This window comes from Panthera onca, chromosome A2 (genome assembly GCF_046562875.1).
Source record: "Panthera onca isolate mPanOnc1 chromosome A2, mPanOnc1 haplotype 2, whole genome shotgun sequence".
NCBI classification, from domain to species: domain Eukaryota; kingdom Metazoa; phylum Chordata; class Mammalia; order Carnivora; family Felidae; genus Panthera; species Panthera onca.
Window position 1 is genome coordinate 25,453,299 of NC_138340.1, and position 24,034 is coordinate 25,477,332.

General features: G+C 40.4%; 1 protein-coding gene and 1 long non-coding RNA gene across 3 annotated transcripts in view; one reads left to right on the forward strand and one right to left on the reverse strand.

The window, feature by feature from the left end:
- DNAH12 (dynein axonemal heavy chain 12) overlaps window positions 1-24,034 on the reverse strand; it is a 211,253-nt gene continuing 187,219 nt past the window's right edge. For both annotated transcript variants that reach the window (XM_081794954.1, XM_081794955.1), the window contains 12 exons: window positions 23,578-23,728; window positions 23,113-23,366; window positions 21,846-21,986; window positions 18,963-19,100; window positions 15,271-15,504; window positions 14,798-14,986; window positions 11,930-12,033; window positions 10,127-10,331; window positions 4,316-4,453; window positions 3,783-3,874; window positions 2,110-2,177; window positions 1-279 (listed from right to left, as the gene is read on the reverse strand). In XM_081794954.1, coding sequence (XP_081651080.1) covers window positions 89-279; window positions 2,110-2,177; window positions 3,783-3,874; window positions 4,316-4,453; window positions 10,127-10,331; window positions 11,930-12,033; window positions 14,798-14,986; window positions 15,271-15,504; window positions 18,963-19,100; window positions 21,846-21,986; window positions 23,113-23,366; window positions 23,578-23,728 — 1,905 coding nt within the window. In that variant the 3' untranslated portion in view covers window positions 1-88. The remainder of the gene's footprint in view (window positions 280-2,109; window positions 2,178-3,782; window positions 3,875-4,315; window positions 4,454-10,126; window positions 10,332-11,929; window positions 12,034-14,797; window positions 14,987-15,270; window positions 15,505-18,962; window positions 19,101-21,845; window positions 21,987-23,112; window positions 23,367-23,577; window positions 23,729-24,034) is intronic.
- On the forward strand, window positions 4,447-6,510 carry LOC144615702 (uncharacterized). Its single transcript, XR_013554182.2, has 2 exons — window positions 4,447-6,082; window positions 6,193-6,510. It is a non-coding gene; the product is annotated as an uncharacterized LOC144615702 (long non-coding RNA).

A 24,034-nucleotide genomic window follows, 5' to 3' on the forward strand; every position in this document is an offset into this window, starting at 1 on the left:
TTGATTTCATAACATATGTATTTTGAAGTGAAGACGACATAGATTTTCTTTTTTACTTCTTTCAGATGTTTTCTTAAGTTTGTCCAATTTAGTCATCCAGTTGACAAAGCAAGGCAACCCCACGCTTGATCCAGTGTTGAGTGGGTTGGTCTGTCTTTAACAACATTGCAATAACAAAGTTGGTAGAATGTCCTGTTGTGGAGAGAGTTCCTTTACGTTCACTTGTCTTGTAAAGGGGACAGGTGTAGGCATTCGACTTCACAATCTCAGTCTTTTTAGCTTGGAAAAGAAAGAAATACACTAATTTGCTAAAGGGAAAACAGCCATTGGTACTAAAAGAACAACTCTTTTCATACTAAATCTAAGATCATGATTATGATATTTGAACACTTCAATGCTGTTATTGTTGTTTACAGTTGGGATATAATTATGGCTGTGAAACAAGACAAGTGATTTCATACAGGGCATGATTCTAGGGCTAGAGGACAGGAATCGATTCTAAGTTCTGATGACTTAGCTGTCATGAAAACACTCCAGAGGACCTGGGAGAGGAGGAGAAAGGTAGGGAATAAGTACTAAAATCCAGCACATGTAATGCAGCAGACATAGGGACCCCGCTGCTTACAGCCCTAATACAAGAAACGCATAAATCAGAAGAAGCAGAACTTACTGTTTGCTTTCAGCAGGTTGTTCTTAAGAAAAACACACCAACACTTACCTACTCACAGAAAGAATCTATATATTATCCTTGAAAAGCCAGATATGAGATATTAGGAGTCTTCCTAAACTAAGGCCACATTTCTCATACTTATAATTGAACTGTGTTAATAAAAATATTTAATGGGCTCAGTGGTGATTGTGGATGATTTGGACATGCTTCCATTGATAGTTATCTGAGGACAAAAAAACCTAGAGAAGAAAAAACAAAAGAATGAGCCTCATTTGTTCAGACTTGTGGGAAAATGATGATGGCCAGAGGAGGGAAGGAGCGAGTCTTTCCCAGGAGGGCAGAGTTGGCTTCCCCGGCCTTCCCACCTGTGACTTGCAACATCTATGCCTGTGGGCACCTGTCTGGTTCCTAGGCCAAAGAGTTTCTTGTAGCCAGAAGATTCTAGCCACTGGCTGGAGTCAAGCCTACGTGTCTCTGAGAGGTGTACAAAGGCAGTTCAGAATCAAAATATTGATGGGAAGCCCTGGACTCTGGAAAAGTAGAAGTGGGGGAGGGCAGAGAAAATGTTACATCCCTTGGGATAAGAGCAAAAAGGCAGAATGATATTCCCGAAATAATATGAATGCAACACAAAACAGGAATAATATATTCCCAATGTAAACAGTAAGTCACTAAATTTTTTTTTTCTTTCTACAGTTTATTTTTTATCATTTACACCCAAGTTGGTTAGCACATGGTGCAACAATGATTTCAGGAGTAGATTCCTTAAGCCCCTTAACAATTTAGCCCATCCCCCCTGCCACAACCTCTCCAGCAACCCTCTGTTATCCACATTTAAGAGTCTTTTATGTTTTGTCCCCTCCCTGTTTTTATATTACTTTTGCTTCCCTTCCCTTATGTTCATCTGTTCTGTGTCTTAAAGTCCTCATATGAGTGAAGTCATATGATATTTGTCTTTCTCTGACTAATTTCACTTAGCATAATACCCTCTAGTTCCATCCACGTAGTTGCAAATGGCAAGACTTCATTCTTTTTGATTGCCGAGTAATACTCCAGTATGTGTGTGTGTGTGTGTGTGTGTACTGCATCTTCTTAAAATTTTTTTAATGTTTATTCATTTTTGAGAGACAGAGACAGAGCATGGTGGGGGAGGGGCAGAGAGAAAGAAGGAGACACAGAATCCAAAGCAGGCTCCAGGCTCTGAGCTGTCAGTACAGAGCCCGATGCAGGGCTTAAACTCACGAGCTGTGAGATCATGACCTGAGCAGAAGTCAGACACTTAACCAACTGAGCCACCCAGGTGCCCCTAAGCCACTATTTATTGTAACTGAACAAAGTCTTAATAGATTTGAGCAGAGACTTATTTGGGGGAGCCATTAAAAAAGGTCTATTATTATCCTCCCTAAAACTCTAACAAATTTTGTTAGGAGTATATTTACTTGGTTTTATCCATATGATGGGCATCAGGTCAAAGAGAAGTTTGGGATGTTGCTCGGCAAGCAATCCACTGTGAAGAGAAATGGAAACATTTATTAGAAATAAGATGAAATTTGCTTCTAGAAATTGCTACTGAGATATTGGCTTTTAATACAAGAGAGGACTAGAAATATGCAGAGAAAGAAATATAAAACAAAACCAAGGAGGAAGCAATGAACAACAATGGACAAATACCAATTCTTGCCGCTTTTTACGTACCATCCATGAAGCACACACTATCCTATCACATTTGATCATCACCATGATCTTGTCCCCTTCCTTTTCCACACACAGGTGAACAGTGAAGGCTCAGAGAGGTTGAACAGTTTTCTCATAGTAACACAGCTCTTAAGTGCCAGAGTCAGGATTCAAACGTACATCTGCCTGTCTAGTAAACCTGTCTTCTTTTCCCTGTGCTATATTGTTTATTTATTTGTTTGAGAAAAGGAGGGAGGGAAGGAAGGGAGGGACAGGAGAAAAGATGAATATATATATTCATCTATGTAAGTTAAATGATAAAAATGGAGAGGTGTGCATCAGTGGCTTAGTTGGTTAAGCGTCTGACTCTTGATTTCAGCTCAGGTCATGATCTCACGGTTGTGAGATCGAGCCCTGCATAGAGCTCCATGCTAACAGTACAAAGCCTGCTTGGGAATCTCTCTCTCTTTCTCTCTCTCTCTCTTTCAAAATAAACTTAAAAAAAAAAAAAGGAAGAGAGAAATAACCAAATGAACTAGGTGCAGCTAAGTCTGCATCAGAGCTCAGTCTTGGAATTATCTTTGTAATAATATAAAGGAACTCCTTCCTGCTCCTCCTCAAGCGATTTTCTGGGTCTCAACATTCAACCCTCCCTTGAGAGCAAAGCCTAGCCCTGACCCTGGAAATAGAGGGTTATGCTTATTAACGGACTGATAAAGAGCAGGGCTCCAAGGGAAATAGTCTCTCCCCTTCTCTCTTACCCCTATGTATCTTATTTTTTTTAATTTTATTTATTTTTGAGACAGAGTGAGAGTGCAGAAGAGGTGCAGAGAGAGAGAGAGGGAGACAGAGGATCCGAAGTGAGCTGCACGCTGACAACAGAGCCCGATGTGGAGCTTGAACTCTGTGAGATCATGACCTGAGCTGAAGTCAAGAGCCAGGCGCTTAACTGACTGAGCCACCAAGGCCCCCCACCGCTATGCATTTTAAAAAGAATAGCAATGCTTGGTTTCCTAAGCTGGAAATTCAGTATTTATTTTAAATATTTATTTATTTTGTCATATAAGAGAAAGTTTTCCTGCACTAACAGAAATGGGAAGTTCATTCTAACTGTGAAATGATCAAAAGTTAGGTGCTCCTGCACATTACAAAATGGAAGGTAACAGTCCTAAAACAGAAGAAGTAAGAAATAATTTCAACTAACTTTTCTAGTCATAAGACCATTGAAATGTTAACTAAAAATTCTTCAGGACCTAAAAATACTCACTTATCAATTGCCCCAGCCTGAGTAATGATTTATGGCAAGGATTCTGATATTATTTTTTACTTGCCATAGTCCCTAGAAGAGCCCTTTTTGTTGCAGGGGTGGGGTGGGTGGGAAGCAGTGTTTTACTTATTCATCTGCAATGAAGAAGTCTCGGTAGTTGAAAGTCCTGACCTTGTTCGGGACCAGCGTGCTCCATCAAGATATAACCCGTGGATGTAAACGCCGTCCTCTGGCGCCGTCTCAGATGTATCTGAAGGAATAACCTGAAGGGAGAGGCACATGCTAGTAACGGTCTCTTCCCCAGACAACTTTGTCTCAGAAGGAAAACATCTGCCCAATTTTCAGAACATACTCAGGGAAACGCGACTATACGATAGGTTGTGAAACTATAAATTTTTCAGTAGGAGTGTAAGTGTCAAAATGTATAATACAGTTCTTCTTGAAGCATTTTATCACTTTTTATTGTACCTCATGTTTTTGCTGAAACCGGAGAGCAGCATTAGATGATCGGAGTTAAAAATGGAGATATATATCTAAGTCCTATCAGACGTAGCAAGGCAAACATATACTTTCTTCATGAAACACAAAGAATGGAAAGAAGTCATTTATAATGGACCATAAAAATATGAATTCTGCATATCTTCCTTGATTAACTACATGATTTTGAAATAATGATATACTGTGGAATTTAGGGGGTTTTGTACCTCAAATTCATATCCTAGTAAATCAATAGGGATGGTATATTTTCTGGCATAATTCTGCATCGCTCCAGTGAGAAAGGCTTGGGTGAAAAAGAATCCTGAGAGCCAAAACACACAAGGTTTTCCTGAAGTATACCAGTCCTGGAAGGGGAAAACACAATGCACTATGTTCATTTCCAGACTCACACGAGCACCACCTGATCTGTAATTCCTGATGCTGGTTTGTGTGTTGTCCACACTTTCCACCACAGGACTCTCTTCCCCGACACAAACATGCAACCTACCTTGGCCTTCTACCTCTTTTCCCTTATAGTCACTCTTCTTGGATAATTCAAACTAATTTTAACATTAACCTCAATAACACAAAGTTTGAAAGGTTCAAATCTACAAAGAGCTGAGAGTAAATTATTTGGGGATGTGTGACTTACTCCCACTCAAAAGCAACCATCTTCAGATATCTCATGCAGTATATGACAGTGTTGATTCCAGCTCCTTAAAACTCTGGACTCCCCCCTGCCTCCACGCTTACTTCAGTTCAGATGTCCATTGTCTTTTTTCTGTATCGATGTGCACGTCTTCTCACTTCTCCCCTCTCTCTGCTCAGTACATCTAGAGTAATGTTTCCAGAGTATACCTCACCATGCATGGTTTGGATTGGATTTAGCATCTTGCATAATTCTTCAGTAATCTGCTACTACTCTACCAAATTAAGGTCTAAGCACTTTAGTCTCCTATTTAACATACTTCATAATCTAGCCCCAAATTGTATTTCCAGCTTGATTCCTTTTTAAAATTTTTATGTTTATTTATTTATTTTGAGACAGAGAGTGTGCACGCAAGTGGGGAGGGGCAGAGAGAGAGGGAGGGAGAGACTCCCAAGCAGGCTCTGTGCTGTGAGTGCAGAGCCTGACGAGGGGCTTGAACTCATGAGCCATGACATCATAACCTGAGCCAAAACCAAGAGTCGGATGCTCAGTTGACTGAGCCATCCAGGCACCACCCCCGCCCCCCAGCTTGATCCCTTAACAGAAGACCATGGGGGAGGGGAAGGGGAAAAAAAAGTTACAGAGAGGGAAGGAGGCAAACCATAAGAGATTCTTAAATACAGAGAACAAACTAAGGGTAGATGGGGGGTGGGGGAGAGGGGAAAGTGGGTGATGGGCAGGGAGGAGGGCACTTGTTGGGATGAGCACTGGGTGTTGTATGGAAAACAATTTGACAAATTATATTAAAAAAAATAAAAATAAACAATTCTTCTTCAAGCATCTTACATTGTAACCAGACTACACTATGTGCTGGTCTTTTCTCTGCATTGGGTGGACATCTGTTGTATTTTCTGCTTGTCTTAAAGTGACACTACTCTTCCATCCTTCTGGAAGAAGAACCTTTCTATACTCTCAACCCAAGCCCTTCTGGTGCAGGAACTCCACTTCCTGGGGTGGGCATGTGATTCCTGCCTGGCCAATGATACCCCCCAGTCATAGTGATTGATACAGGAATGGACATGTGACCCAGGCAAAGACAGAGATGTGGAGACTCTTGCTAGGACTTTTGGGGAAAAGCTGCTCAGCTATTTGAAGTTGTGTGGATGTGAGGCCAGAGTTGCTGCTGCTGTTTTGCTATCATCACATGAGAACCTACCTGAGAATGGAGTCAACCCTCAGAGAAATGGAGCCAGGAAATGAGGTGCAAGAATCCAGGACCTATTTTGCACCCCAGATCACCTCCTTCCTGGAGCCACTTGGCCCCCTGGATTTTTCAATTACTGAGGTAATAAACTTTATTTTTGTATATGTCAAATTTTGCAACAGAATCAATTCTAAATGATACAGTGCCTTTCGTTGCTCAGCGATCTCTAAGTTCTTTTCCTTTTTTTACAGTGTCTGAAACCTCTCACAGTTTAGACCTGGCTCAAATGCTTCTTCATCCAATAAACAAACCCTGCTTTCCTGAGCTAGAAGAACTCTCTCCCTTTGAATTCCCAGAGCATTTTACAAGTTGATCTGCTATGACACATCCCTTACTCTATTATATTCGTGGTTGGTTTGTTTTTTCTTAGATACATAGCTTATCCCCCTGTAGGCTATTGGCAACTTGAAGGCAGGGCTTACGTTGTCATTGCCTTTTTATCTCACAAAGCACACAACAAGATGTTTTGGACAAAATGGGTCTCAGTTCACATTAGTTGAGAGAACAGATGAATCAATAAAATGAACTTTGTCTCTGAGCGAGCAGTGCACTGTGGGAAGAAGCCAGCTTTGCTTCCTGGGAGGAAGAGAACAAACCACTGCTGGAGATGTTGCAATAGTCCAAGCTACCAAATCAAGAAGAGGTAGAGAAAGAGGCGGGGCTTGACAAGGACACAAGCTAGGCAGATCCAGCACTGTGCGCAAGAAAGCTGTAAGAACCCAGAAGGCAAGTGTATAGAAAATTCCCTGGCTCACTCCAGGGCTTCATTTAGCCAAGAATGTCATGAGTGTCTGGGTCAGTGACTTGTACAGAGTTTCTGAATTAGCTACCATTTACTGGATGCTTAGTGCTTGCCAGGCATTGTGCTAAGCACTTGACATGCATCACCTCATTTAGTCCAGAAAATAACTCCATGAGTTATTCCTCCCATTTTACAGACAAGGAAAGTGGAGTGCAGAAAGATGAGTAATATCTTGCCCCAAGTCACACAGTCACTAAGTGTCAGATCCAGGATTTAACTGAGAGTATAACCAGTGTGTGAAACGCTTAGATAAAAATAAAAAGCACAAGAAGGAGAAAGGGAAGATAAATAGGGTAAATGGTAATAGAGAAATGAGGAAAAGACAGAAACTCCAGATGACTCATTTGCTTAATTAAGAAGCATTAGGAGATGAAGTCAAGACTCCAGGAGAGGGGGAGCCTGGGTGGCTCAGTTGGTTAAGTGTCTGACTTTGGCTCAGGTCATTGATCTCATGGTTTGTGGGTTCAAGCTCTGCGTTGGGTTCTCTGGTGTCAGCACAGAGCGTGCTTCAGATCCTCTGTCTGCCCCCCCCCCCCCCGCCTCTCCCCTGCTTGTGCTCTGTCTCTCTCAAAAATAAATAAACCTTTAAAAAAAAGAGTCCAGGAGAAAGAAAGGTAAGAGGAAAACTGTATGGCTTCTCTAAGGGTAAGAGGACAATGGGGACAGATCCATTCAGAGGGAGGCATGTGGCGAAGGATGATAAAGGTGCCTGATAATAGAGTGAGGTCTTTCTTACTCATTCGAATGGAATGATTCCAAGGGAAAATCCAGATTTCAGGAAGTAGGGAGTTGGACATGAACTTCACATCAACAACAAAAGGAATTTGTCCTGGAGACTATCCCTGCTGGCACCATGCCAGGACCCCTCTGAAAGAACAAGGTAATGGCTCTTGAATGCCCTTCAGGAAGAAGCAGTATATGGAAAGTGCAAGCAGTTCCAAAAAAAGCTTGGGAAATGAACTGGAGTATAAAAAAAAAGGAAGACTGTGACAAGGGGAGGATATGATTAACTACAAGGCAAATGCCTTTTTTTTCTTTATTTTTTTTTTTAGTATTTATTTTTGAGAGAGAGAGACAGACAGAGGGTGAGCAGGGGAGGGGCAGAAAGAGAGAGGGAGACACAGAATCCATAGAAGCCTCCAGGTTCTGAACTGTCAGCACAGAGCCCAACACAGGGCTCGAACTCACAAGCCGTGAGATCATGACCTGAGCCAAAACTGGATGCTTAACCGACTGAGCCACCAGGTGCCCCTAAGGCAAATGCTGTTGATAAGAGATGGGAAGAGGCAGGTCCACACAGGAGGAACTCTGAAGAAGACATGTTGTACATGTGGCCAGGATTCACCTGGTAGACACAGTTTACCTATCAAATTAGCAAAGATAAAAAACAACATATATCTGAGAAACAGGCCCTCTTATTCACTATTGTTGGGGATACAATTAAATAATTTTTCTGGCTGATTAGGTAATATCAAAACCCTAAAAATCAAAACCCTAAAATATCAAAAACCCTAAAAATATCCAAATGGAATTGATTACAGCATTAAAAGAATGAAGATCCACTGACCAAACAAATAAGGATTCACTGAACAAGAGGAATTTTTCTAGAAACGCAAGGATGGTTTTCCACTTGGAAATCTAGTGAATAGTTCAATGCAATAATAAGCTAAAGAGGGGGAAAAAATCACATCATTAGCAATAAATGCTGAAAAGGCATTTGATAAAGTTCAACAATTTATGATTTTACCAAAGAACAGTCCACTTTTACTGAATTCTTACCACATACCATGGACTGTTACCCTATGAGGTAAAATTAAACATTTTATGGATGAGAAAACCATTATGTGGCAACTCTTCTAGAGCCTGAACACTGACAACCCCAATGTAGACTGTTTCTTTTGTTAAATGTAAAATCTATACAACCAGCTCCTATAAATTAATTTTTAAGAAATAGTTTAAAAGAAAAATGGGCCTAGGAAGGAGATGAAGGGGCGATTCATAGGAGAAAATACAAATGGTGAGCACACACACCAAAAGAAACACAAGCTCACCAGTTACCAAAAAATAAAAAAATAAAAATAAAAATAAAAATAAAGCGAAGTAATAAGATATTATCAATCTATTCAATTGGTAAAAATTAAAAAGGGGTATATGAGAAAGCTTCTCTCTCCACATCCTCACAAGCACTGGCTATTTTATGATTAGCTTCTACAGTGAAACAAATAAAGCTCTTCTGTAATAAAAAGGCAACTAGGGACACCTGGGTGACTCAGTCGGTTAAGTGTCCAACTCTTGATTTTGGCTCAAGTCATGACCTCACTGTCGGTTGTGAGATCAAGCCCCAAGTCTGGTTCCGTGCTGGGTGTGGAGCCTGCTTGAGATCCGCCCTCCCTCTCTCTCTCTCTCTCTCTCTGCCCCTCCCCCCCAAAAAAAAGAAAAAAAAAGGCAACTTAACAGGGAAAGGTCATATACCTAATTTGAATTTCCAAAAAGTGTTTTTGGGGCTCTCCCCAACTCTCATAAATATTAACCCACATAAATATTAACCCCACATAAATATTAACCATACAATGGGGGCAAGCCAAGGAGCTAAGGAAGAGAAATAGTGCCCTGAACATCCTTTATATGTGTATTTTGGGATGGAGGGTGGAGACTTAAAAGCATTCAACGTTTCCCTGGTTTTATGAGATAAGGGATAAGAAGCATGGATTTTAAGACAGTGGCCAATTATTGGTAAATCCATATCTCAGGCTCTTTTTTGAGATTTACCCCCAGTATTAAAACTACAAGACCAAGTATGTGGTCTCAGAGAACCACAGACTTAGAAACTTTTTTTTTTCCATGTTTTGTTTATTTTTGAGAGGGAGAGCATGAGTAGGGGAGGGGCAGAGAGAGAGGGAAAGAGAAAATCCCAAGCAGGCTCTGTGCTGACAGCAGTGAGCCCAATGCGGGGCTTGAACTCATGAACTGTGAGATCATGACCTGAGCTGAAGTCAGACATTCAACCAACTGAGCCACCCAGGTGCCCCAAACTTAGAACATTAAAAAAAATATGTCACATTTTACTTGGACTATGTAAAGTAAAATTTTAATTTTCTACTGAGTACTTTGAAATATGTATAATTTTTAACATTCTAAAATTTTGGTTAGATTACCATGAAACCACTAACCACATTCCATTCAACCCAGAGACACCGAAGTGACCAGAGTGTTTTCTAATCTCTCCCCAGTCAACCAAAAACTAAAATTACACACACACACACAAACACACACACACACACACACACACACACACACACACACACACACACACAATCCTTTACCTGTAAAAAGTTCAACCGGGCTAGAAAATCTGTGATGTAACTTCCTAGGGGTTTAAGACTTGGATATGATCGTGCAGCCCATATTTCTGGAACCTTTCCAACAAGCAAACTGCCAGAGAGTGCCTCCAGTGCAGAATCCATTACGACCAAACCTTTAATAGCTTTTTCAAGGTTCCGTAGAGTATTGCGTATAGTTCTAATTAAACTGCAAAGAAAAGAATCACATTATCATTGTACATACGCTGGTAAATATCAACATACTGTTTTTCCAGAAAAAGAAATCTCACTCATGGCTTTATGGGAGTGTTTCCCCGAATGTACTCACCTCCCTCTTGGTAATGGAAGGTACTTTTAGGTGATACTTGGATGAACCTTTTTTTAAGTTTATTTATTTTGAAAGAGAGAGAGAGAGCATGAGAGAGGCAGAGAGAGGGGGAGAGAGAATCCTAAGCAGGCTCCACACTGTCAGTGCAGAGCCCGATGCAGGGTTTGAGCTCACAAACTGTGAGATCATGACTTGAGCCGATATCAAGAGTTGGATGCTTAACCGACTGAGCCACCCATGCACGCCTGGATGAAACTTTTTCATTTTAATCATTACGTAATACAGAAAATGGTACCAAACAGCATATCAAAATTGTTGTTTTCTGGGTGTTATGGCTTAAGACCAGACTAATTTAAGCAGAGGATGATTTGGGGGAAAATATTAGGTAAATGATGGTCCAGATGGCATGAAAATATGGAAGAGTTATAAACGTGTAATGCAAAGGCTGACATTTGTGAAATGATGCATTAAAGCATGAAGCATATATTCACTGATATGCTTGCAAAGACTTTGCTTCTCACATAGGCCCAAACTGCTGAGAACACCATAAATATACCTGAAGTAAGGGTTTTAAGCTAGAAGCCTAAGCAACAGGAGATAATATGGTAGTACATATAAACATGTATGGTCTTTAAATAAAAAATACTGAACTAAGGCATCATAGTGTTTTACTATGTTTTTAAATGTCAGCAAATCCTGAAACACAAATAAACTTGAAAACATCTTAGAAAATTCATGACCAAAACAATTTCTCCATCCCTTAAGCCGTATTGTACTGTAGAAAATTCAGTGAAAAAAATTCAAAGGGGCACCTGGGTGGCTTAGTCAGTTAAGGGTCTGACTCTTGATTTCAGCCCAGGTCATGATCTCATGGTTCATGAGTTTGAGCCCCATGTTAGGCTCTGTGCTAACAGTGTGGAACCTGCTTGGGATTCTTTTTTCCTCTCTCTCTCTGCCCCTCCCTCACTCTTCCTTTCTCTCTCTTTCTCCCTCTTTCAAGATACATAAATAAACATTTAAAAAATTCAAAGCAAAAATTTGTTTGCTATCATGGGGTACCTAATCAACCTAGGTTGGACTCAGGAAGAAAAGGGAGGGTGCATGTGTCACATGGTGGAACAATGACAAAAGAGGTAACTACATACAGGCTCAATTAATATTCATTTGGTCCTGAGTTCCTAAGGAGACTAGTAAAGGATGGATGAAAAATTATGATGAATGAATATTTTCACATAAATTTCACAAAAGTAAATTCACATGTAAGTAAAAATAGATCTCATTTCCATCATCATTTTTGCATTCTAAAGGATACCCTCGCTTCTGTGGCGGAAGATGATACAACTTTAAAGAGTAGGAGTGGATCCTAAGAAAATGGCAGGTTTGGATAATTTTTTCTTAAAATTTTAATGTGTGTCTTTTTTTTTTTTTATCAACTTGGGTTGGTTGTCTTCTGAACCCACAAGGGTAGAGATCCTTACTTGTTAAATCTTTCCATTTCTTGTACTAACACAGTATTCATGCTCTCTTCATAGCTCACAGGATACTTCAATAGTGCTGTTTCAATGTTGAAATCATTCGGTAGCTAAGAGAGTGGATTTGGAAGGTCACATATTACACTCAGAATGGATAATTCACTTCATTCAGCTGTCCTATCACTAATAGCTAACACGAGGCAGTTACTGTGGGCTGAGCATTGTGCTAGCTGCTTCCCATACATTATCTCATTTCACCTTTACCTTACACTCTCAGGTGGCCATTATCATCTCCATTATACAGATGAGGATATTCAAGTACAGTTAACCCCTGAACAGTGCAGGTTAGGGCACTGACTCCACACCCCCCCCCCCCCCCATATAGTCAAAACTCCATGTATAAATTCAACTCTCCAAAAACTTTTTTTTTAATGTTTTTATTTTTGAGACAGAGACAGATCACAAGCGGGAGAGGAGCAGAGAGCGGGAGACACAGAATCCAAAGCAGACTCCAGGCTCTGAGCTGTCAGCACAGAGCCTGATGCGGGGCTCGAACTCACAGACTGTGAGATCATGACCTGAGCTGAAGTTGGACGCTCAACCAACTGAGCCACACAGGCACCCCCAAAAACTTTTTTTAATTAAAAAAATTCTTTTTGATATTTGTTTATTTTTGAAAGAGAGACACACAGACAGAGCATGAGCAGGAAAGGGGCACAGAGAGAGGGAGACACAGAATCCGAAGCATGCTCCAGGCTCTGAGCTGTCAGCCCAGAGCCTGATGTGGGACTTGAACCCATGGACTGTGAGATCATGACCTGAGCTGAAGTTGGACACCCAACCGACTGAGCCACCCAGGTGCCCCTCCAAAAACTTAGTTACTAATAACCTACTATTGACTGGAAGCCTTACCACTAACATAAACAGTCAACACATATTTTGTATGTCATATGTATTCTATACTGTATTCTTGCAATAAAGGAAGCTAGAAAGAAAATATTAAGAACATCTTAAGGGAAGAAACATATTACCGTGCTGTATTTATAAAAATAAATTCATATGTAAGTGTATCTGTGCAGTTCAAACCTGTGTTGTTCAAGGGTCAACTGTACAGAGAGGTTAAATAACTGCCCAAGGGCACACAGCCAAAAGGTGATTTGTTTAAACCCACAGGTCTCTAACTGTAAAGCCCATGCTCTTTACTATAGGCTATGGCACTTTGCAGAAGATACAGATTTCTGAAAAGCCATGTGATTTCTTTTGTAAGCCAAATCTCATTTTCCACTGATAGAACAGATTTTCCATTTCATAACTGTTTTAGGGTTATGTTTTAGGGTTATTTTCAATCAGTTATTAAGTGGCTCCAAATAGCTTAGCTTACCCCACTTTCAAATAATTAATGTGTGACTGTAGCGGGGTTCCAGGTTATAGAGAGAGAAGACTATCAAGTGTCTGATTTCTATGAGGCACCTCAGAGATGCTTGAGAAGTGAAGGGGACTTTGGGACTGATAACCAAGTCTTAAGACACTGGAAGTCACACTCCTAAAAGGCAAAGAAGTTTCCCAATCAGGGAAGTTCTGAACAAAGAACTGAGCTGCCCAGAGTGTCTGTAGATGATGGTCCCTGAGCGGTGCAAAAGACTTACAATAATGTAAGTCACACTAGCTGCTGTCATTCAAGGACCCTTGATGCCAAATAAGTCCAAAATGCCACTGTTAGGTAACTTCCTGTTAGGGACCTTGTGAGAGCCACCATTCTGCAAGGGCCAGAACCACCACTCCCCATCCCCTGAGATAAACTGCAGAACCAGTAAGGGACCACGGGGGAGAGAGGCAAAGAGCAGAAGCAGCAGTCCAGGGGACAGAGTGGGAGGAGGCTGGCTGGCTTTCACCCAAGGGTTACAGCAGGGCAGCTCCCCTCTTTCTCCAGTGGCTGCAGCAACGTGTCCTGCGAGGAGGCTCTCCTTAAGGGGGGGGGGAGGGGGTGTGCTGTCCATGGGTCTTCAAGACAGATGGACTATGGGTCAGGCTCTGCTCTGTCAGAACACTTGACACTGAAATATGGGGACAATTATAGTATTTACCCCAGAGGGGAATCGTGAAGATCTGCACATGCGATCATAATCCTTCTAAAGTTCCCTTTATAGTTCCTTATGGAATTTAAGACACAGAAAAAAGGTGACAGGAAAGAGTATCATCCCACTCTACCTAGTAGGCTAAGTACTTCGAGCTATATTATGAAGGAAAAAAAAGGTGTAATTGCTAATTTAGTGCTGATCTTACCTCCCTGTGCCCCCTCACTCCCTAAGATACAGATTAAAAACTGTTCACTCCTTGAACCAGCAAATTCAGACCATTTCCTCCAGTTTTTAAAAAGTAGGTCTATTCATTATCTTTGGAAACAATAATAAGTCATATGTTCATTCGCTCACAACTACAGTTGCTAAGAACTTACTATGTGCCATCATGCAAATCATTTTAAATTCATGTTTTGTTTTTGTTTTAGAGAGCGTATGTGCACACATGAGCAGGGGAGGAGCAGAGGGAGAGACAGAGAGAATCCTAAGCAGGCTCCATGCTCCACATGGGGCTCGATCCCACAACCCTGGGATCATCACCTTAGCCAAAATCGAGAGTCGGATGCTCAACTGAGTGAGCCCCCCAGGCACCCCAAATTCATGATCTTTTAAATGTTCACAAGAACCTTATACAGTTGGTACTATAATCACCACTTTACAGATTTGGGAACTAATCCTCACAAAGGCAAAGTATCCCACTCAAGATCCTAATGCTGTTCAACCGGAGTGCTCAGATTGCCATTTCAGGACCACTTTAATTTACATTATAAGCATCAAATTCTAAACTAAACATCACCTTGTTGAGAATATCTTCAGTAATTTCTAATAGAATCTGGTCAGTACTTCCTGAGGATCTGGTCTGTTTGGAGCCTCCCTGGGTGAGAAGCAAGGACTCAAAGAGGACTTTGGTTTGACGCAGATCTTTGGAGATATCAACATTTTCATGTAATCCAAATATCTCAGGGTGTTGAGTAAATGGAAGTTTCTACCAGAAAACAGATGAAGAAAGAAGCATCACATTTTCACCAGATACATTAATTGAAAAGGTAAACACATGCAGCCCCAAAAGGGTTAAAAATCAACTACACATTAATCCACAAGACATCAAACTCTCCCAATTTTCAGTAATTTCTAGAAACAAAAGATACTGAAAGTTGATTGAAAACCATACTACTTGGCTAGCCCTCTATATTACAGGGGAACATTTCATTATTTGCTTTTAGAAAAATCACACTTAGGTCTAACCCCATTTTCAGTGACATCAGTTACCTTAATGAATTCAATGTACTCATCGTAGGAGCCTTTGGGAGGTGCAAAATAGTTTCCACTGGGAGAAAACTTGTAATGAGGGTTTTCAATTATTTGTGGATTATAAAAGTCAGCCAGCATGGTTAAGAGGAGACGTCTGTCCCAATCATCTGTCACTCTTCCTCCATAGTTACATTCCCCAGTCAGGTAGGAGATGGCTTCAAATGGAATTGTGTTGTACTCATTTATAAATAACTGAAACAAAGAAAAAATGAAGTGAGAAAAACCTTAAAGTCTTTCACGTCATTTCCATTTTAAGATGAAATTAAATGTCAAGATGCATAGAGGTGGAGTTGAAAGAATTATCACCATGAGTTACCTTTGGATGGCTGGGATTGTTCGTGTTTATTTTAAATTACTTTGCTTATCTGCATCTTCCAATTTGGGGGGGGAGGGGCAGGGTGGGAAATAAACATGTATTGCTTCTGTGATAAGAAAACTGTTTAACAAAAAAAGATGACATGAAAATTACCAAGTCTTTTTCATATGGATTTGGGTAATTTGCCCTTGTTTTAGGGTATTGGTTGTTAATTGGGGGCAATTTTGTCCCCAAGGGGACATTTGGCAATATCTGGGGACATTTTACATCTGTGGTTGGAGGTGTTACTGCCATCTAGTGGGCAGAAACTTGAGACGCTGCTAAAAAGTGCACAGGACAGCTGCCCACAGTAAGGAGCTATCTGACCCCAAATGACAAAAGCACCAAGGCCGAGAACCAGGTGCCTGGTTTTGGACACTGTTTGCAATGTGATAAAAACAAAGAAATTCCAAACTTTAGTGCCAAAGCCTGTTTCACACAGCATGACACCATTTACAATAGTAATAAAAACTGGAACACCTGGCTGTCTCAGTCAGAAAAGCATCTGACTCTTGATCTCGGGGTTGTGAGTTTGAGCCCCAGTTGGGTATAGAGATTACTTAAATAAATAAAACTTTAAAAAGTAATAAAAACTACTATTTGCATAGCTTTTATATTGTCTTGTTCATCTCCCAATAACCCTGTAAAGTAGGAAACTGAGTCTGGGAAATGTGAAGTGATATGAAGGCCTGAATTTATTTCTCCTTTACATTTTCCCACACACAGGAACTTTGGTAGTATATGTATTGGGATGGTATAAGTTACTGGATGGGAGCTTTTTCTTGCCCCTGAAAATTACCTAATAGTGCAGGAATTATAGCAGAAATGGTACACAGATAAGAAAAAATATCTCTAAATTATCCAGAGCCAACTTAAAAGAAGATATCAATCTTTTTTGGAGACTTCCATGTTTTCAGGAGGAAGAGAAGTATCAAGAGATATGAATAGGAGACAGACAGAGGGAAAGTACTCTTTGGGGGGTGGGGGGGCGTGGTGAAGAAGTTATTTGTGAAAGAGGAGAGTTTCTTCCTTTCTTCTCTTTGGGGGAAAGAAAGGTGTGTTTAACTGGGTTTCCCTCCTTCCCCAAAACTAAAGGAAGAAACCACAAGAGAAATTCATGTTAAATCATGGCAAATGCAAGATGTAGAGAACAACTCATTCCATGGTTGTCTATCAACTTAGCCATCAGTTTCATTGATTAACCTTTTTGGAAGCAAGCAGTATTTTGCTGGTATGACTAGGTAAAGATGGTTTAAAGACTGCCCCCTCTCAAGTACCCTGTTCTTGAAGATATAAAAGATAGATTTAATCTATGCCTTCCAGCTCCAGTGTTGGGACCAGAAAGGTTGATGACACCAGAGGCTGCAGGCAGGGGCCTGGCCAGAAGGTGGAGAATTCTCAGTTGACTGGTTTTCTGCAGTAGAATGGTTTTAGCAAGACATTCTCCAAGCTTGCGCTCTATCTACTAAATTATTTTTAAAAAACAAACAAACCCAGTATTTAGAATCAATGTCATTTTATCATGTAATCGTGATTCTATAAGCACTAATTTCATCAGTTGTTCAGGGATTTTCAAATTGATACGTTTGTTCTAGTTAAGGTTTCTGCCTTGTGTAAAAGAAAAAAGAGGGGCACCTGGGTGGCTCAGTTGGTTGAGCATCTGATTTCATCTCAGGTCATGTTCTCATGGTTCATGAGTTTGAGCCCCACATCAGGCTCACTGCTGTTAGTGCAGAACCTGCTTCAGATCCTTTGTCCCCCTCTCTCTCTGCCCCTCTCCAACTCATGCTCGCTTTCTCTCTCAAAAATGAATAAACATTTATTTAAAAAAAGGAAGAGTTGATAAAATATCAGCAATTTCTATAAAAATTATTTGTTATGCTATAAATATGATTAAATATTCATACCCTTACAAAACCTAATAGCATCAAGTGGGTTTTATCAACACTTCCGGTTTCCCTTTACGAGGCTCCATGTCACAAAGGCTCTTGTCACAGCAAAGAAGCAGAAATATATTAATACTCTGGTTGTCCATCTGGATTACTATATTTAGTAAAATATGACAGAAATAATGGGAAAAGTATTGGGGTTGGAGAGACTGGAGTTCAAATCCTACCTCAATGGGCAAACTCATTTCTTAGCTTTGGTTTTCTCAAAAATAGGGATAATACCAACCTTACAGGGGTGCTGTGAGGAAGAAAATTAATATAAGTAATGTGCCTAGTTCTAAGTCTGAGTCAGTAGGAATTTACAGCAGTTTTTTTTTTTTTTTTTTTTTTTTGCTGGGAGGGGGCCAGGGGCTGCTGACTATCAGAATAGATCACATTGTGAGTCTACAGAAACTGGAAAACCCTGCCACTCACTTTTCCAGCCTCTTTTATTTATTTTTTAAATGTTTATTTGTTTTTGAGAGTGTGAGCAGGGGAGGGACAGAGAGAGAGGGAGAGACAGAATCTGATGCAGGCTCCAGGCTCTGAGTGGTCAGCACAGAGCCTGATGCAGGGCTTGAACTCACAGACCGCAAGATCATGACCTGAACCGAAGTCAGATGCTTAACCAACTGAGCCACCCAGGCACCCATTCCAGCCTCTTTCAGAGTTAAAGGTTAGGCCTGCAAGTTAGACGTTGAACTGGGGTTTAGAGGTCGAAAAAGCAGGAACAGCAAAGAATCTTTTTTTGATGACATCAGAGGGCCTGGAGTAGACCAGAGTCTGTGCAGCAGCTCTCTGAGCAGTGGTGTCTAATATTCAACCAGGGTTGAGGAGCTGCTATTACCAAGACATGGTGTGAATCTGGATATGAGTCTGGATGCCTGGGGTGGCCAGCCATCTTGGTGATTCTATGATCTACCCAAATATTCTTTTCATAAATTCCTTTTCTACTTAGAGCTAAATTGTAGCTTTGACTGAACAGAGGAAGAGAGTAGAGAATAATAAGGACCTATAGAAAGCCAACACTTAAGGAAGGCACTGCAGAAAGACAGAAAGAACCAAGGTCCTTGATGGCAACACTTGCTGAATCAACCAACTCCAGAGCCTGTCCTTCCTCTGTACCTCTTTATTATGTGAGATGATAAGTTCCATTATGTCTTAAGCCAGTTCGAATCAGGTTTTCTGTTACTTGCAGCGGCAGAAATCCATAGAGATAGTGCTTCATAAACCATAGTTATAATTTTTACTACTATCTCCCACCTACTAGTGATGTTGGGAGGAGTAAGTTTATCTAAGCAAAGGGAATTGCCTAGGGCCTGACACACAGTGATCCTCCAGCAATGTTAATTCCTTTCTAATTTTACCTGTAGTTGTTGAATACTGATGCGTAAATCAGATTCATTAAATCCATATGGAATATTCCAACCAAGAGGACCAAATTTCTTTCTCTCTTGCACAAGGGCATGAAAAAAACAAACTCCAAACAGCAACTTCTCCCATGCCTTTAGTATAAAAATTATGCAACAAGAGAAAATTTTGATCAGATTTCCATTAGTAAAATGAGGGGAATCAACAGTATTTTTCATTATATGAGTCTATGATCATATATTTCTGCAAGCTTCTATTTAAAAACAATGCATACTATAAAAACTATTAATCTTATGACTCAAAACCTCCAAAGCTAGACAAACTGCAATATTAAACTTGATTAAAATGCAAAAGTTCTACCATTTGCCAAAGTAGTAGCTACTAATACTTTGGTATTGTTCATAGATATTTACAACTTCAGTAGCTCAATGTTATCCTGTAGCCTCACTGGCATATGCTCACTACAAGTGAGCGAACATAGTCATTATGATAGGAATAAACCCGAATACATAGTTCCTGATTCTATGACTTTCCATGTGGAGGTCACTTTTGAAACCCTTGTTTATGCTCTCCTGGCGTCTTCATATGTGTTGGTGCTCTGGAGGATGGCCATCCACCTCTATGAAGACCCCCTCCCCCACCGCCCCAAGTAAATTTCAAGTATGCTACCTTGATGGTTTAAGTTAGATCATTTCAAACATAGCTCCAAATGCAGTAAAAATCCTTCCAACTACCTTCATATGATGCAGTAGTAGAAATTATTTTTATAATATTAAAGTACAAGCACAGGGGCACCTGGGTAGCTTAGTTGTATAAGCATCAGACTTCTGCTCAGGTCAAGATCTCATGATCTGTGGTCAGTGGGTTTGAGCCTGACATTGGGCTGTGTGCTGACCCCTCAGAGCCTGGAAGACTGCTTTGGATTCTGTGTCTCCCTCTCTCCACCCCAACCCTGCTTATGCTCTCTCTCTCTCAAAATAATAAACATTAAAATTTTTTTTAAAAAAACACAAGTACACCATGGCATTACTGAATAACTATATTCCTGAAATGTACATAAATTAAAGCATATTTTAAATAATACTGAAAGAAAACTGTGGTGAAAGGTTTTTTTTAATGTTTATTTATTTTTGAGAGAGAGAGAGAGAGAGAGAGAAAATGCAAACAGGGGAGAGGCAGAGAGAGAGGGAGACATAGAATCCAAAGTAGGCTCCAGGCTCTGAGCTGTCAGTACAGCTCAGTCAGTATTGTCAGTACAGGCCAATGTGGGGCCTCAAACTCACAGACCGTGAGATCATGACCTGAACTGAAGATAGACGCTTAACTGACTGAGCCACCCAGGTACCCCTGTGGTGAAACATTTAATAGGGGAAACCTTTTGGCAATGAGAGCAATAACCTAATTTGTGTGTATTTCCCACATATTTTCACACAATGGAGTTTTTCTTAAGGAAGTCATAATCCCTCCACATTTTTGGTCTGTGCTTATGGGCCAGAAACGGTCCTGTGGTATGAGAGAAATCTTGGGATTTCTTGCAGGAGCTCAAACCCTAGATGGGGATCAGACATCATACCACTGTTTCCATTTTATTAAGCTCTTTTCCTAGCTAAAACACCAAATATCCTCCTTTTCTCCCAGACTTTCAAATAAATTTATTGCTCAGAACTAGGGGCATGCAGAAGGTATGAAGCAGAGAGAAACTAGCTGGCTTACAAAGAATTCAATTCTTTATTTTCAATTCTATTATTTTTCTAGCTCAAATAGGCCAGTGTGATAAATTGCATGTTGGGGTGAGGGCAGGGAATCAATTTCCCTTAGTATTGACGTTTCCTTCCATGTGCAGAGACCTCAGTGTAACAGTTCTGGATTTTCCCCATCCTTGCATTAATCACTGCAAGAGAAGGGACCTATCTGGTTGATAAATTTGGGAAAAGTTAACCAGATATGCTTTGCTCAGCTTTTCCCTCTTCGTCTTAGAAGTGAGCTTCCCTTGGGGAAGAAAATGTTCCTCTGTTCTCACTGAGGGTGGATAAGTCTGTTTAATTCTATTCAGTGATGCCCCATTTGTTCACAGGTGTCTACTACATTTTCCAACCTAGTCTATGTCAGTAACTAAGGTTAAAATTTGGTTTCCTTGAGGTGCCTGGTGGCTCAGTCGGTTAAGTGTCCAACTCTTGATTTCGGCTCAGGTCAAGATCTCACGGTTGGTAGGACTGGGCCCCACTTGGGATTCTCTCTCTCTCCCTCTCTCTCTGCCTCTCCCCCACTAACGTGCATGTACATGCTTTCTCTCTCTCTCTCTCTCACTCTCAAAATAAACTTAAAAAAAATGGTTCCCTTATGTTTATACTTTTTCCTGTTTCTTAGTGGTTAAGAATGAAAAAAAAAGGTTGATATTTATTTACTAGGACTCCTAAGTCCCCAATACCATGTGCAAATTACATGAGCACACTGAAAAGCATTATTAATATGTCAAAACAGTATCACTAGAATTTAAGTTCCATGATGGCAGATTTGTGGGGAGGTGTTTTATTCTATTCTCACTGCTTTATATCTAGTACCTGGGAAAGCACCTAACACACATTTTGTGGAAAGAAAGAATAAATGATATGAAAATAGATTGCTACTCTTGGGTCTTAAACTCATTATTGGATTTTGGTGTACTAACTAAGATATGTTCATTCAGTCAACAAGCATTTATTTAAATGTCTACTCTGTGGGAAGCAGAGCACAAACTGCTGGGAAGAAAATGATGAACAAGATAGGTACAATATCAGTCTTCTCAGAAAATGCCAAAGCTTAACATTATTAAAGATTTATATTACCATATTTTCTCACTTTAAAAACACATTTGAAAAGCTCCAGAAGCTGAACATTACCAGTTCCTTTCCCTGGCATCCACTGAAAAACTGAGAATCAGAAACGGGATCAGTGAGATATGATTGGAGGAGATTTAGCCGAAGACCTGTGGGAGGCTCATTAGTCATTTTTACTCCATTCTGTAGGATGGTTACTGGGAACTAAAGACAGAATAAACAGAGCATTACACAAGATAAGCAGCTTGAATCCCCAAAATTCAAACACTAGTTGGTTAAAAGTGCGTATGAAAGAGGACTCCAGAAATATATATTTTTAAGTTTATTTATTTATTTTGAGAGAGAAAGAGGTGGGGGAGGGAAGGGCAGGCAGAGGGAGAGACAGAGTCCCAAGCAGGCTCTGTGCTGTCAGCACAGAGCCTGATGCAGGGCTCCATCTCACGAACCATGAGATCATGACCAGAGCTGTAATCAAGAGTCAGATGCTTAACCACCTGTGCCACCCAGGCGTCCCACTCTAGAAATATTTTTTAAGACCTCTTAAGGTTAAGCATTTAAGGCTTGATTAAGATACACAACGTTGGGTGCCTGGGTGACTCAGTCGGTTGAGCAACCAACTTCAGCTCAGGTCATGATCTCGCTGTCTATGAGTTCAAGCCCCACGCTGGGCTCTGTGCTGACAGCTCAGAGCCTGGAGTCTGCTTCAGATTCTGTGTTTCCCACTTACCCTGCCCCTCCCCCACTCATGCTCTGTCTGTCAAAAATAAATAAACATTAAAAAAATAGAAAATAAAAAAAGATATACAACGTAGGGGTGCCTGGGTGGCTCAGTCAATTAAGTGGCCAACTCTTGATTTCAGTTCAGGTCATGATCCTAGGGTCATGGGATTGAGTCCTGTGTTGGGCTCCACTGGGTGTGGAGCCTGTTTAAGATTCTCTCTTTCTCTCTCTCTCTCTCTACCCCTCCCCCACTTGTGTCCCACTTGCACATGCTTTCTCTCTAAAGTAAATAAATAAATAAACTTGGCAACTTGTACAGAGCATACTGTGTGTTTAAAAAAAAAAAAGTTACATGGGTGCCTGGATGGCTCAGTTGGTTAATCATCAGACTTTGGCTTGGATCATGATCTCACAGTTCATGGGTTTGAGCCCCATGTTGGACTCTGTGCTGACAGCTCAGAGCCTGGAGCCTGCTTCAGATTCTGTGTCTCCCTCTCTTTCTCCCCTACTCCCACTCTGTCTCTCAAAAAATAAACATTAAAAAAAAAAGCTTACACAATGTAAGAGATGACTAAATATACATACTAAACTCCACATGAAATAAACGTACTTTTGGAGAAGGATAACTTGTGAGCCAAAGCCTAAAGGATGGATTACAGACTTCAGGAGTAAAATCTTCACATATTTTTTCCAATACAGGCATCCAGGAGACAGCGAGGTGACAATTCTGTAGGCACACCCAAGTTCCTTCTTCTACCGCTGCTTTAATCATTTTTGTTGCAACTGGTCCTTGTCCTTGTCCCAGTGAAATAGCATGAAATTTATTTCCAGACATCGCTTTATCATTTGCAAATTTCAGCAGGCCTAAGAGAGCACAAAACATAGTTCCACTGCTTACTGTAAAATCATGAAATATACCTTATGTTTCAGTGTGCAGGCACATAACTGGAAGATTCCAGTTGCTTTTCCTTACATATACCAGATTTACTAACTGATCTATGATCATGTAAGAAATGGACATTGAGCAAAATGGATCATTTATAAGTTCCTAAAAGTTTGCAGGAGGTAGACTTACTGGCCATGGGATCTGCTCCTGGAGAGAGCACAAAAATTAAAGGAATGGTACAGTTTGAGTCCAAATAACTCTTTGTCAAATCAAATGGTGGAGGCTCCACAAACTTTTTCCCCAGTTTATCAGTTACATAATTTGTTATAGCTGGAGTTATCTGTTAAAGGGACAAAAGATACGATCTTTAGGTTAATTTTCATTTCACATAACAATTTTGATTATTACTGGAAATCAACAAAGAGTACAATTTGAGTCTAATGGTCAGGAAAAGCATGAAACATATCATGAAATGCAAATTTTTCTAATACATAAAAGATATCTATCAACTGATAGGACAAGACTAACAATCCCAAAGAAAAATGGGCAGAGAAGATGAACAGTTAATTGAAATCATTCTGTACAGCAGAAACTGCAAAATGTTCCCATTTCTCTCCTTTTGGTGATACAACCTCAAGTTTTCCCA